Here is a 15,453-nt window from a genome sequence, read left to right on the forward strand (position 1 = left end):
GGCCTAAGGTTTAATTGTCCATGATGTTGTGTACTTTGCTAAAGGGCTTCAGTTTATCGGCCATTCCCTTCCTCTGCTCTCCTCCTCCACATTTTCTTGTGCTCTCAGCTGCCAGTATAGCTGTCAGGCTGCAACACAGACAGGCACAAACCAGCACACCCACCCCCAACTCCACTCCATCAATAGCCCCATTTGGACAAAGCTGCTGTCTTTGCAACATGCTAAACGAGCTGACAGAGAAAGGAAAGCTAGAGGAACGACAGAATGAGGTACATAAACAGGCAGTGTTTCAAGGAAATAAGTAAATACACATCTCACCTTCTTGACAGCAACAGTAGACTATGTCCTCCAAGAAGCTTCAGGCACTCCCTGGTGACCCTTTAATCCTGAAAACATCCCATAAACAGTCAGCTGTTACCACAGCACACTCATCTTTACAGTGTCCTTTGAGGACTGTGAGTGGTTGAACACAGATTTGAATTCTCCTGTGCTGTTTACTTTCCCACAACTTCTCCCCGGCACCGTGTGCACAAGCAGCTCTAGATGAGGTAACCTTCTTAGCTCCCTTCCCTTTCTGCCGCTTCCTCTTTTGCCTGTCTGGTTCTGTTCTATACTAAATCTTTCCTCTCAGACTTATTTTTTTACATACCCCCCACCCTATGCCCCTTAGCCCATGTAGTTCCAATCTGTCCTTTCTTCAGTTGTTTCCCTCCTCCCACTTCGCAGACCCCTGCTTCTACCCACAGAGCAGCACAAAGAAGGGCAAGGGATCTCAGTCACTGCTGGCCAATAGGAGACAAGCAAGGAAATGCAACTGGCCAATAAGAACGTAAAAGCAAGGAGTTTGAACCAATAGCGAGATAAAGTGGGATGGACATATGGAATAAGAGGCAATGCTGTTTCTCAGAACTTCCTGTGTAGGGTAAATGTGCTCATGGACAATGCTAGAGTAGGTTATTTTAATTTCCAGCTAATGACTGAGATTTTTCTCTATTGGTTTTGTGTGGGAAAAAAAATCTCTGAGTAAATCTTTGGTGAGAGACTTAAATGTGCTTCATTTAGCTACAAACTACAAAGTACAAGGGCATTATATCTTTATTATCCCCAAGAGACAATTTGGTTTACAGCTGTCAGTTATATATGAGCATTAAAAAACAGAAACTTCATTCAAACTGCTCATAGGTTATAAGTCAGAGGGGTTATCACTGGAATAACATCCCTTTTAATGTTGAACACCTTGGCAGGTTGTTTTTCATTCTAATTGAAGAAAATCAAACTTCCTCTTCAATTAATAGTATAAGTCAGCCATCTGATTTATTTTCCTCAGTCTTTTTTTTTATTCCCAAGCAGTGACATCGGATGACAGGAAACGAAAAACAGGTTAAATAAATCAAGATAAATTAGGGTTTCATAAAAATGATGTTAATATTTAAACTACAAACCTGGACACAAGAGTGTTTGTGGTGCTGATATTTTTGATGAGACCACTGATGTAGGTTTCTGTTTGCGTAGCATAATTATTTATATGGAGGATTTTGGAGGAATTGCTTAATCAATGACAAATGCGATTGGCTGAGTTAAATAGATAACATTTTACTGTTTTTATTTTATATTAATCTAATGGTATGATTTAATTGGTTTGGAATGAATATGCTGTATTTTATCTGAATTTGGACAGATTTGGATTCTATATACTCTATTGAACAAAATTTTCATCTTAACTGATTTATATTTGATGTAAAAGGGTTCAAAATATATAAATTTTATCCTATGAAATACTAGGAAACTGTTGGAGAAGCAGCAGAAAACCAGTATTCCTGAAAGTAAGCTTCTAATATGTGTATGTGTGTGGATTTTATGATTTTGTTTTGTTTTTCCAACTAGATCAAAGTCTGTATTTCTGCTGTGAAGAATAATTGCAGCCCTACAAGGCTTGAAGCAATAGATACGACCACAAGGGAAACCAGGTAATGTGTGAAGTTTAGTTCGAATTTTTGATTGCTTTAATTAAATGAAAAGTCCTTCTCAGCTCAAGCTCAATTATTCATGTACATGCCTTTACATTTGTCTGCCAGAAAAACTCCAAAGCAAGAAATGATCACACACTGAGCCGTCTTGTCCAGAGTATTTACTAAAACACATTGAACAAATACACAGAATACAAATAAAAAGATGACAATTTCACTTTTTGATTCAATTGCCATACAGCACAATTATCCATAACCATAACACTGCTTGGAGCTCATTGTCTGTAAAGACATGCTGCCACCCCTGGAAAGTGAACCGTCAGACGCTTCACATGCTGTGCATTTACTGCAACAAAGGTGCCTTTTATCAGGGTCTTTTATTAGCTTTTAAAGCCATCATAATAAGGAATACATACATTGTTTGTTAACATCTTTATATTAGACTGAAGTCTTTTAAACGGACAGTACATTCATACTGACTTCAGTTTGATTGCATTTCATTGAAATATTGTGTTTGATGTCACCACTCCAGAGGAAAAAGACTTAAATTTGATTGATGAGCACATGTCGTGCACATAGCAGTTCTATGGCAACACGATTCAGTGGACATTCATGTTTTTTTTTTTTACAAATAGAAAAAGAAATCTATATGATACGAGCTTCATTCTGAAAAATCGTTCAAGTATTTACAAGTTCTGAGGTCCTATCTGTTAATAGCCTAATACATGTCATGGTCAAGTATTTGATGGAATGAGCAAAAACACAGATGACAACAAGAAGCACCTAGAAACATTCCACGAAAACTGATTTGATGCATTTCCAGATACATCACATGACAGTGTCAAAATTATAATGTCTGCAAAATTAATTGAGTTTCCAGCCAAAGCAAGTTGAGAGATTTTTGGGTAAAAATGCTGAAAGTATATAATCTGACTGAAGAAAGAAAAACAAGCATCCTCAGGTAATTATTAAATTTACCAATCGAGGATTAAAAATACTTGGGATCAATTTCATATAACAATCTTTTCACTGGTAGAAAGCCATTTAAGTTAGGAATTAGTGACAGAAACGAAGATACACTGCACTTTGGAAAAAGAGAAAAAAAGACAAACACAATTTTGTATAAAAGTATTTGCCCCCTTACAGATTTCTTCAATGTTAGTGTTTTTGAAATTTGTAAGACTGGAATTCAGCAACGCAAAAAAATCAACATACATATTTTTTATACTTACAAATTTTGAGCTTAAACTGCAGAGGAAAGTGTAGAAGACTTTTTGGAGGTTAGTGGTTTCATCATCTATGGAGCCAAATGGTACAAAAAAAAAGCAAACACAGGTTTGAAGTGCCACCAAAACAAGGCCAAAGCACAGCAATATGGCTGTAACATGTCAGCCAGGTTATTTAAGACAAAATTCTGAAATATTTTTCTTTAGTTCTACAATGTAAAGACAAAACTGATATGCAATTCAAAAACAAAAATATCAATCAATTCATTTCACGTCTAGCTTAAAATAAAATTTTGAGAGTAGAAGATTCATTATCACCCATTTTACAACAGCATGGCTTGAGACTCCAAGATTTTGTGTCCTAAAGTGGCCTGCATGAATCCAGCCTTATAGATGAAGTCTGATCACTTTCAATTATGAAACTACAGCAAACAAGAATCTTCATTAAAAAAGAAGCGTGCCAACAGTGTAGGCAAAAGAAGCTTTCATGAAGTGGTTTTGTAATATCAGCCTTTAATGACCAATTTCTTGTGTATTTCAGATGTTTCTTTGGTTCAACAGTGGTGACCCAGAGGGTGGCCAGGGTGGCCTTGGCCACCCCGGAAAATTTCTTGCCACCCCATTGACTGCACCAGCAGAAACCTCCAACCCGTTTAATAAGTTATACTCAATTCAAAAAAGGGCAACCAGACATCTTCTTCCATCAATGCATAAATGCAAAATGAAATAAATAAATACATAAATGAGTTAAATAAATCTAGGCAAATATTTTGGGGGCACCACTGTGGTTCAACCAGGGTAGTTCCAAGTAAGTATGAGACCCTAAGCAGAGCTTTATTTGGGGTTCATCTCTAAATTTTTTTGGCTGGATTTTTAAGCCCACCGTCTTTAACAGTACCATGGATTACCCATTACAGTATTCATTCTTAATATTATTTTTTTGCCACACTGCAGAGCAGAGGGTAAGTTCAATGTTGTATTCACACGCAACCACAGAAAAAGCCAACTACTCTGTAATCTAGTTACAATTGTGCACAAAACATATACCCAGCTCAGACAAATTCAGCAGATAATTCGATTATGAAACTATGAAGGTGTCTTTCTCATTATGTGTTTAATTGGTGCAAAATATCCAATATGAATTCAGATTTTCCTTGGTTTCTCGGGTAAGCAAGGGTCCCTAAGCAGTCACAAGGGTTAATATATTCAGTTTATAATAAGATTAGCAACAAAAATCACTGTTTTCTGTTAAATCCAATGCTCCAAACACATTTTACGAGTCAAATAAAAAGATAGCAACACAAACAGAACAAACAGTAAAAACAAACAAAAAACTGCACAGAGTAACAATGTGCAACCCTGGTCCTTTAAAATTGGAATGAGAACACATGCAACTTTAGACTGTGGCACCACCTCTTTTACAATCTGTGCCTCAGCAAAGAAAAGACACTGCATCAAAGAGTGGGTTATTCCCTTATAATGGCATCAAGTAAGTTTATGCATCTGTTTTTATTACAACTTAAATAGAAGAATACAAAAACTCAGATCCTAACATGAGCTGAATGTGACAATGAGACATAAGCATGTGTTTTTGTTAAAAAGGGAAGAAGGAAAGTTCTTGGACATAAAAGAGAAAATGAAACTTGTTAGTTCTTACTCTCACTTGGTCTGAAGAGAAAGGCCTAGCAAAAATGTTCCAGTTTATGGTCCCACTGTGGTTTATGTGGGTGTAGCACTACAAGCAACATTGACATTCAAACAAAAAGTCACAAACTGTTTCCAGTACAAAACAATTTAAAATGAAAAATCTTCTGTAACTTACATTTTTTTTGGCTGGATTTTTATGAATAATGCTTAGACCTGAACATCTGTTTTAGCTGTTGTTGTTATTTTCACTTTCATTAGATCTTCGTGATGTAAAATAAATTCCAGTCTCCTAATATGCACAGCAGAAGATGCCACTCTTGAAAGGTGATGCAGCTAGAAGTAGCGACACGTTCAGCAAGAACTACTTTCTCAAAGTTACCAGCAGGTGGCAGTCTTCACAGGATTCAGATAAACTTTTTGCAAAAGCATACAGTACATGGTAAAGGTTTTGATTTCCTCGATCACCAATATTCTATAACATAAAGGATAAAAACACATGTTCATGTACAGTAACTTTGAAGATACTCATGTTCGAAAACTATCGAGTCAAACAACAACTGAATTTCTCTCCTCTTCACATAGAACAAGCTTCAGAGCAGCACAGTCACAGTGTAAAGGGGTTGGCAAATCCAGAAAAGCAAGGGGTTGCAAGCAAATTTACAAAGTCACAGCTTGCGAAAATTAAATAAATAAAACTTACATTAAAAGATAAAGACGAGCTCCAATAAAGAGCATCTGACTCTTGACTTGATTGAGTTTTACTTTATAGTGCAGACCTTCCAAAGTCCTCTTCTAAAAAAAAACGCTTCATCTTCCCTCCTGATTCTCAGTTTTTCTACAAATAAAGCAAATAGTTACTGAAACACCTCTATAGGATCCTTGAAAGATAAAAGTGCAACTTTTTTTGATAGATACATGTATACGGATGAAAAAGTTAATTGCCTTATCCACTCATAGCTGAGCTTCAGTTAGCAGATTATGAGATAGGAGGGAAAAAAATGAAGGATGTAGCATAAGACAAGGGGAGCAGTCATCCATTCAGATTCCATCCCTGGGAGTTTCTGACCTCAGGTCAATTATACAGAACTGGTCTAGTCCTCAATACAGATGACATCACTGGCTTTGCCTGACTTGAGTTCAGGCGTGGCCCCGTCTCTGAACGAGTCAAGTGATTTCTTGTCCAAATGGCTTGTAGGAGGCGGGGGGCCATTGGATGACACTGAGGAAGGAAATACTTCAATCTTTAGTTACTTGCATTTAGAATTTAAAAAGACATCTTCAGCACAAAGAGTACAAAAATAGCTTGGTTGCATTTTTCCACTGAATTTCTTGTTTAAACTGTAGAAGCTTCTGGGCACTAAAGTCAGATCCAGCAATTAATCAGATTAAGATGGACAAAAATGCCAATACAATATAGATACTGAGAAGTGAGAAACAGTAATGTTTTGCATTTATGACACTTTTCTAATCTGTTAAAATGATTGCTTTTAACATCTGTTTCTTTATACAAGTGTTATCTTTCACAGTAAATTAGTTTGCATTGCTTGTGGCAGCAGCTATGTCCCTCTTGCACTATGTCACTATGAGTTACAGTGAGTGTTGCCTGTTACCGCTGACGTAAGGTCCAAGGGGCATCTGGCTGTAGTTGACCATAGGCTGTCCGCCTGGTCCTCTGAATCCCCCACCAAAACCGCTGCTGTACATCTGAGAGCAGCCAAAGCCTCCCTGGCTAAAAGGCTGAAAAAACAAAACACAAGAAAAATGGATTATCTCGCTGTAAGCTGCAAGGTTATATGAATGATTTATCAGAGAAAAACAAGAGGTCAATCATCTTTGCATGTTGAAGCTGCAAGTACACAGTATGAATAACTGCATCTCATCAATGTTACCAGAACTGTATTTTTCTTCCAGATAAATTGACTTTCTGAAGGAGGAACACACATTAATAAAAACTGCTAATAAGGTGTGTCAAAATGACAAAGAGAAAAATGGCAACAAAACATCAATGTCAGACAAGACAAGCTATTTTGTCCTACTTTACAAAATAACCCGTTAAATAGCAGTGAATCAAAACAAACACTTAAACTCTGCTAAGATGCGACACTAGAGAAGAAAACAATGAGACAAATCAATTTTTATTTAATCCTTAGGGAGAAAAATGTTGAGCTTAGTGATGAAAGAAAACAATATGAGTGGATTTTTGTAATTCCCTTTTTGTCATAAGATGAAGGATGTCATGCTCAAACTTTAGTTTTTTGTGTTGGTTTAAGCTCCGATTTGAGTTGTAGTTCCTGTTATATTTTGGTGATCTGGTTTCTCTATTGCACTGTGTTCTATTAACTTCCTGTTGTCTCCATAACACGTGTTCTTGAGTTGATTGTGACTTTTGACATTGGACCATAAAGCCCCCATCAGATGAAACTCTTCAGCAGCTGTTCCATATTCATTTAGCAATTGCACCTATTCCCACTCAACACCCCATGCTCCTGTTTTTACCCTGTCTGGTACTGAGTCACTTTGTATAAGCTTTGGAGTCTTTATTCATTAAAACTAATTAATTAATTAATTTCACTTAATTAATTATGTCAATTTTAACACATTAAAATGTAAAAATTAAATAGCTTGTTAGTTGTATTTTTTTTTTTACATAATGCTATTTTTGTTTACTTATTATTTTTGGGTTCTCTAGTAATGGCTCTGATTAACCTTTAGTATTGTAGCTGGCTTGTAACAGACTTATTTTTATTTTTTTAATGGCTGGGATTTAGAAAATGCATGGTAGTATTATTTTTATTTATGAAGCTGCTTTGACTCTGTTGTTTCTACTCTATCTATTTGGAGTAATTAGAGTATTTAACTGTTAAGGGAAGCCAAGAAAGGTAGACAATAGGAAACAGTATCCATTTTTAAAGCAATCTGACTATTTTCTTTCAAACCGTCATCTCACCTGCTGTGGTGGAGGTTCGCTGCCTCTGCTGGTGAGGCGGCTCAGGATGCTCCTTTCCGACATTTGCAAACGAGCCGACACTGGTGGGATTCTGGACAGCATGTTGGGAAGTCGTGTCACATCTGCTTTCATGTCACTCAGAAGTTCCTCTAGCTGGTTCAGCACTGCAGCAGCATGAAAATACACAGTAAGCTTTTTGCAATCGAGCCCCTTCTTACAGAAGAAATGTTCAGTTCAGAAGTGATACCACCTAGTCCAAGATTTGAACCTAAATCCTGTGGTGACAGAGCATTCTATGTAGCAGGCACTAGAATCTTGAATAGTCTGCCATTAAATATTAAATCTGCACAAACACTGGAAAATGTCTCTACTGAAGGCGCATGTTTGGCTTTTACAAATGTTTACCTAGACATTTTAATTTTTTGTTGCTCTTTTTATTCTCCTATTGTTTTTTATTATTATTATTATTGAATATTGTACTTCACTTCCACTATAGTCAGGCATTTTAGGTTTTTAGTTGCATTATGGTGTGTAAAGCACTCTGTGCAGCATAAGTTGTTGGTAAAGTGCGATATAAAAAAACCTGACCTTGACTTTGGCCAGTGGGAGGTGTGGTTATTTAAGTAAATGAAAAAAAGTCAGGCAGAAAGATTAATATAAAATCTTAGAAAAACATTATTCAATGTTTAGGTCCATAAAAAACAATTAATTGCTTTACACAGAATTTTAAACCATAAACCACCAAGAACTGAAAGTCCCATAAAAAGGGCACATCCAATCAGCACCATGCAAGTATATTATGTTTCTGGCAGATAAACCCATTAGTGTCATAGACACATAATTTTCAAACAAAATGCTTTAATGCCTCACTTTGATTAAGTGTTTGGCCTCTCCCTAAACTTTCATCCCATTAATCACTGTGAGCCTTTTTCTATGCTCAGTCAAAGTAACATGAAGTGAAACCACTGTGTGAAACAGGATCTTTGCTGCCCGCCTGTTTTTGTTTTTTTTTAGAGAACAGAGATATGGAAACATCTGTGTGCACTTCCTTTGCCAGCCCGTTTTTCTGTCTGTCTGGATGGAAAAAATTAACCTGTTTTATTAATGTGAAATCAGCTCATTTTGAGTATTTTAATGCACTGTCCGCATTTTTACACGAAAACAATGACAAAAACAGTTTCAAATGGACTCAAAATATGTTTCACTTGTTGTCAATAAGTAGGTGGATCAATTGTTAAATGATTAGGCTTTCAAATCTAAGTGATATAAAAATATTTTTAGATAATTCTGCCTCTCAAAAAATATACAGAACTTGTTTACTTTATCAGTTTTTTATAATTAAAAAAAGAGCTCCTGAGTCACCAATGTTGCGGTTTTTGGAGCAGGACCACACACCTTTGTGAAGCACAGCATTGGCAGGCTTGTTCCCAGCCAGAGACTCTTTGGAGAGGTGTTGGTGGGACTCGGCCAAACATTCCACCTCAGCAAAGCGCGTATTGAGAGCCATGGCAGGGTGACTGGGGTCCTGGGTCATGTTGAGGTAAGCTGCCCGTCGCAACTGCTCCTCAATCACCAATGCCTGTTCCAACAACTGCAGAGAGAAAATAGTAGCACATAAAAACAAGAAAAACCTTTGAAAAGTTTAGATTCTTTTTTCAAATAAAGGCTGTAAACTGCCTTAAAGCGCCGCGCCAGGAACTTGTTCTTCATCTCCAAGTAGTTCCCCTTGTGCATCTCTGTTTTGAATGGCTCATTCAGAATAGCATATCGGGGATCATTCTGAATGTCTTGCCAGCGAGCATAGCCATGTCTGATAGAAAGTCCCAGTCAAGAAAAACAGACAGGAACACTTCAAATAAAAGCAAGTTCATGGCTGTGTGGAAAAACTTGCATATCACTCATAACAATCTGAAAATACCCGCCTTCTTCCAAGGCAGCTCCTTCCTGTCATAGGTAATTATGTTAATTTGCGAGATGCAGAGCATTCGGCTCTGACATGTGAAAGGATACGTTACGATGCCAGCAAGCAGCCAGTAGTCATGGCGACGATGCCAGATGTCATGCATTTTTCCAGACGAAAGAGCCGCTCGCTCCTCGGTTTGCCACAGGGTGTGCAACTCTGACAGCATGACAGTAAAAACAGACATTTTCTTTCAGACAAACACAAACAAAGATTCAAACTGCTCACATCACTGGAAAAAATCTAGACTTCAAAAAGGATTAATAGGAAACCAATGTTTCTTCAGCATGTCATTTAAATGAAAACATCAGTTGAACATTAAGACGTAAAACTGAGGCATGTAAAGAAAATCAGAAAATATTTAGTCAAAGAAACTGATGTAAATTGTCTTGACTTTTAAAAGCAACATAACATAATGTGAGAGATTTTTAACCTGTAGCATAGAAAAAATGACTTTTAGCACATCAATATTGAACACCATTAGTTCACTAACTGCCTAATAAATCCTCCAACCTCTAAACCTAATAAGTGCCATCGGTGTTATTCAAAACAATGTAATTGTAAAATAAAGTATTATCCTCCTATTTTGCATTGCCTACCACCTGGTGCACTGTTCTGCTGTTGTGTGTAAAGCATACCAAGCTTTGTACTTTCTGCCATCTGTACAAAATGTCCCTGTTTAAGCATGGTCAGTACAAAAATGACACAAACTACAAATATAAGAGATGGCCAGCATTTAGTAAATGTAGAGTCAATTTTATTGAAACACATTTGATTCAGAAAACCAGATGAGCGCTAAGATTTACTAGCTGGTGGCATCTACACCAGAAGAAATTTATCCAGCCATTTTAAATATACATTCAGATTTATTTGCAACTAATAGAAGGAGTGACCGGTGTATTAATAGTTGCATATGATGTTTTAGCAAAATTTGGGCAAACTTGTTAAATAAAGAAATCCTATTTATTGTTAGTTGTGACTGTTATTTTTTTAACTTATATAAAAATTAGCAAATTATTTGACAGTTTAATCAATCTTTTATTAGATTGTTGAAGTAAAATGTACTGTTGGAGTTGTGTTTATTTTTATAAATAAAATCCAACATTAAAATATATAGGTTTTTTTAGGGGAAGATTCAACACAGTCAAGCAAACTCAATCTGCAGACATTTTTTACACCATGCTTGACACAGTCTCGTTCAATTTCTTACCCGTAAAACCTCCATCTGCGATATTAAACATGAACTTGGCTTTGAATCCATTTTTGTCCTCTCTTCTGCTCTCATCCAGCTCATCAAGAGTGTCTTTGTCTCCGTTCAATCGACCCTCTAATGCATCTTCACTCTTCACATCATCTGCGATAGTTATATAAAAGACAAGATGTTTTCATAAGAGATATCCATATAATGTGACTACATGCACTACAAACAGACAGTTGTTTCCTAGAGGAGCCCTGCTTTTGTGTCTTTTGTACTTGCTTTATTTGAGAATTCATCTCAGACACTGTGTACCTGGCTTATTTTCTTTGTCTTCAGTTTTTTCCCGAGGAGAACCAGCCTCTCCTTTTTCAGAGGACTTCTCGGCTTCTTTGCAGGGGTCCGCTGAGGATATAAGAAACAAAAGATTAAACATACAAAGCCCAGCCTTCGCAGATGAATAATTTCGCAGTGCATGAATCATGCACCACTCACTCTTAGGTGAGGTATGACTAGATGGCAGCTCTGCCGGCTTGAAAGCAGACTCTTTTGGGTAGGCAGGTGGCTCGGCCTTTGTCATGGGGGATTTGGTTCTGTTCCTCTCATCTCCTGTTTTCTCTTCTGAGGTTGCCTTCGTCTCATCACTGTCAGCAGCCTTCTCAGGTGCAGATGCTAGCTCTGCAATGGGAGCTTGCTGTGGGGGCAATAGATGCAACAGAAGGGGAATAAGGACAGTTGGGAGAGGGCAGACACAACTTCAAAGGTGCTTTGGAGTGAAAGAACAAGGTCCATAGGATGTTAAGATGACTTATACAAAAATGTGATGACTTTTAAGAATGTAGACAATATAGCAGAAGAGTGGGAGAAAAGAAGACTCACTTCCTGCTCAGATAGTTTCTTTCCATCTGTCTCTGTAGTCTCCTTATCTTCAGCATTTCGTACCAAAGACTCAGCTTTCTCTACAGCCCCCCCCAAAAAATCACAACATAGCTTTTTGTCTTATAGTTTTGTTCTGTGTTTAAGAACCGCAATCACACAGTCAAAGAAAAATAAAACATGACCACTGCAGAGACTCTGTTCCAACCTGGTGGGACGGGGGTGCTGGGCTGTGTAGCAACAGGGCTGGCTGGCACTGGGGTGTTGGGATCTGAAGACACACTTTCAGTCAGTTTCTTCAGCTCCATTCCAATGGGAATCAGATCTGGAGAGCTCAGCTTCCCATTTACATGTTCAAACTCCTGCACCTAAAGTTAAAAAAACAATAATAATAATATTGCCTTAACGTGATAATGAAAATCCGACAGTTCCAAGGGATGCCCTACTTTCTTCAAGTGAGGGATTAGGAGGAACTCCTCTGAGCCTTACAGACTCACTGGTTTAATTTTGCCTGTAGACAGCTGCACCAGCCCCTCCTGAGTTCAAACCTACCCAGCAATAATTTTCTGTTACGAACATTCAAATAACATTTTTAGGAAGATTATCCTTATCTGGTGAGCTGAAAAAGATCTGCATATTTACCAAACACCAAAGGCTTGTACCACAGATATCAGAAAGTGCAGATGGCATGTTCTGCCTAGGAAATATCAGCTGTGGCTCTTCAGTACTTTTGCTTTACAGCAGTAAGCATCATTTATTTCAACATTCATGCATGCAGTTACTGAAGCAACACATTTTAGAAAGTTCTGCACTCACTGTGACTGCAGAATTCTTGCGTCATCCCTCATGTTTTGATATTTTGCCTCCGTGGTCCCAGACCTTTTTGCATTACTTTAAAGTGGTCTTGATTGGTATTTTATCAGGTTTTCTGTTTGTCTTTCGAAGTTTTGTTTTGGCTGCAGGCACACTTGCATTTTAGTACTTGTCAGTTGTAAAAGGAATGGGTTTTTTTTTGTCACTTTTTTTGATATTATCACTCAATGTCCTCTAATATCTTTTGACTATGACAGTATTATTAAACAATTCCATGTAATTGTATCTCTGAGGTTGCTAGTCAGATCATTGCTGGGATTTTTTAAAGAGTATTCTGTTCCACTCTTAGACATATCATAATCCTATATTGCACTACTGGCATGCCTAGATAAGGGAATGGATCCAAACATTGTAAAAAAAAAACAGCTGAAGTCAAGAGAAATATTTTTGAAAGGTTGGAGAACCCACTGATGAAAAACACATTAAAAGATTACAAAACAATCTGTTTGGCTCCTTGGAAGCCATTGCAAGTTTCTTTATGACCTTTGTATCACAAATACATTCAGGCTAACCTTTTGTTCAACTCTATAATTGAGAAAAAGAAATTAATTAAAAACTGACAAGTTTCTTGTTTTTAGATAGGACATGAGATCAACCACATCTTTACTAATCTCTTAAGATAAGATCCCTGCCAGAAGTCACTGACGCTAATTAGCTGTAACTAAGCTAAAAAATATAAATAAATAAAAATAATTTGCCAGCTGTTAAATCAAAAAGAAAAACAGACCAAAAAGCATAATTTCTAATATAAACTAAAATAAAACTTATTTTCACTGCACTGATGAAAAGAAAACATTTTTCTGCAACAATTGCACATAGCAACATTGTAAAATTACAATTCTGAACTTCAAAAAAATAATAAAGGCAGTTAATAATCAACAATTTAATTTATCAAATACAATTAGTCAATCAAAGATTATTTGTAAGTTTTTCAACACCTGAGATGCAATCATTAAACAATATTTACAGAAGTAATTAACTTAGAGGTAATGGCAGCGCAGATTTCATTGGTGCTTCAAATAAGAATATTACTTGTCTGAAGAAAAAATAATAGAAAAACAGTGTTTGCCAGGACTTTACCTACAAAGCTATTCCCATCTCTCAAGTGTGAACACGGCAAACAAAACTAACATCTTTCTTTCAGGGGAGAGTTTATACCCCAACAACCTTTTTTTTTTTCTCTGTGCATTTTCTTCTGCGTAGATATGCTGACCTACTTTTTCCTAATCCCACAGTGTTCCAACACAGGACTTGGTGTTCTACGGAGAAGATTTCTGGGGTTTAACAACCGGTACCTTTTTCCTGACAAGCGACATGACTCCGATCCTGGTGAGAACATGCTGTCGAGACAGGCCCTCACGGGGGACTCCATCCGCAAAGGTCTCTGCTCCGTCTGCACCTGGCTCACATAAATGTCTCATAAACAGAGACACATAGGCCCTGGTACACAGAGACACACACTTCAACTGTTAGCGGCAAGAGAGATAACTACACAAACAGGTAGAATAGTTATAAAAAGCTGAGGTTGCAGCAGGAGATGTAGTGTTGGAATAAGAATTAATAAGCAGAAGAGGAAATAAGAAGCTTCAGACCACGTCAATACTACCTCTAGATTCAAGAAACTCAACAAGATTTTATTTCTAATTTCAGAAAATTACACAACATTTTGATGCGTAATGACAGTACTTGGCAAAATATAATGTTTGAATTGTTAAATGAGTGTTCTATTACTTTTTATGTATTTTTGTGTTTTTATGATGTGAAACTCTTTGAACTGCCTTGTTGCTATATATTTTTTTAAATTCCTTGAAATTAGTTATATGAAAGAATAATTTTAAAAAGCTCACTAAATTAAGTTGTTTATTTTGAATAAACTACAATACTGAAAATACATATTATAATTTTATTTGTCCGACAAATGAAATTAATCTTCTGCTGGAATTACAGCTGTCTTTTGCAATATCTGAACATCTAAAGAGTCTAAAAATATTTTATATTCTTTGGTAAATAGATTAAACACACAGATTGGACAGGGGTCTGTATAAGCAGCAACTTTCAAGTATTGCCACAAATGTTCAGTTGGATTTAGGTTTGGATTTTGATTTGTCCATGGTAACATGAAGGTTTTTCCTCAAGGATTACCCTGTATTTAAATTAATTGTTGTCTCTGTCAACTCCAACTAGTTTTTTGTACCTCTTGTAGAAAACTCTCCACTAGAATGATGCTGTCACCACTATGTTTAAAATTGTGTGTTGTGCAGATTCTCCAGCCAAAGCTGTGGATTGATGAAACTATGCCAAAGTTACTATGAACTTAGTGGTTGCTTCTCTGATCACAGCTCTCAGTACCTTGCCATTTTAAATCAATGGCCATGATTTGACAGGTTTGCAGTTGTGCCATGCTATTTCTGGTTTTGGGTGGTTTGTTCATTAATTATTCAAAGCTATTTTTTACAGCCCTGTTTTAAACTTCCTCCCAACTTTATCATTTCTGGTGTGTGTCTTGGTCATCATGATGCTTGTTGCTCACTGATGTTCTCTAAAAAATAACTAAAACTCTCAGAGAACATTTATAGAGAATGGAAATTATACATGCATAATAATTTATTTACTAGTTATGTGAATTCTGTAGACAATTCTTTAAACTGGATTTTATTTTGGGGTAGTGAATAAAAAGGGTCTGACTACAAATACATGACATATCAGATTAAAATGCAAATAAATTAGAAAAGTACATAACTTTTCTTAAACTTTAAGTCATG

At 36.7% G+C, this 15,453-nt stretch overlaps 2 protein-coding genes across 11 annotated transcripts in view; both read right to left on the reverse strand.

Moving 5' to 3' along the window:
- arhgef10la (Rho guanine nucleotide exchange factor (GEF) 10-like a) overlaps positions 1 to 727 on the reverse strand; it is a 128,328-nt gene extending 127,601 nt beyond the window's left edge. For 5 of the 9 annotated variants that reach the window (XM_028003008.1, XM_028003014.1, XM_028003013.1 and 2 more), the window contains exon 1: positions 319 to 726. The gene's annotated coding sequence lies outside the window, so the exon portion shown is untranslated. Of the gene's footprint in view, positions 1 to 318 lie in introns of all 9 variants that reach the window. The other 4 variants (XM_028003010.1, XM_028003009.1, XM_028003007.1 and 1 more) reach the window with 3 other exon arrangements.
- Positions 728 to 2,113: 1,386 nt separating this feature from the next.
- The window catches only part of chd5 (chromodomain helicase DNA binding protein 5), a 45,138-nt gene continuing 31,798 nt past the window's right edge, over positions 2,114 to 15,453 (reverse strand). For both annotated transcript variants that reach the window (XM_028003306.1, XM_028003305.1), the window contains exons 29-40: positions 13,987 to 14,131; positions 12,027 to 12,186; positions 11,822 to 11,901; positions 11,438 to 11,636; positions 11,258 to 11,347; positions 10,958 to 11,101; positions 9,798 to 9,906; positions 9,465 to 9,597; positions 9,183 to 9,378; positions 7,788 to 7,951; positions 6,451 to 6,577; positions 2,114 to 6,059 (exon numbers count right to left, since the gene is read on the reverse strand). In XM_028003306.1, coding sequence (XP_027859107.1) covers positions 5,932 to 6,059; positions 6,451 to 6,577; positions 7,788 to 7,951; positions 9,183 to 9,378; positions 9,465 to 9,597; positions 9,798 to 9,906; positions 10,958 to 11,101; positions 11,258 to 11,347; positions 11,438 to 11,636; positions 11,822 to 11,901; positions 12,027 to 12,186; positions 13,987 to 14,131 — 1,675 coding nt within the window. In that variant the 3' untranslated portion in view covers positions 2,114 to 5,931. The remainder of the gene's footprint in view (positions 6,060 to 6,450; positions 6,578 to 7,787; positions 7,952 to 9,182; positions 9,379 to 9,464; positions 9,598 to 9,797; positions 9,907 to 10,957; positions 11,102 to 11,257; positions 11,348 to 11,437; positions 11,637 to 11,821; positions 11,902 to 12,026; positions 12,187 to 13,986; positions 14,132 to 15,453) is intronic.

Source organism: Xiphophorus couchianus, chromosome 20 (genome assembly GCF_001444195.1).
Source record: "Xiphophorus couchianus chromosome 20, X_couchianus-1.0, whole genome shotgun sequence".
Taxonomy (NCBI): Eukaryota; Metazoa; Chordata; class Actinopteri; order Cyprinodontiformes; family Poeciliidae; genus Xiphophorus; species Xiphophorus couchianus.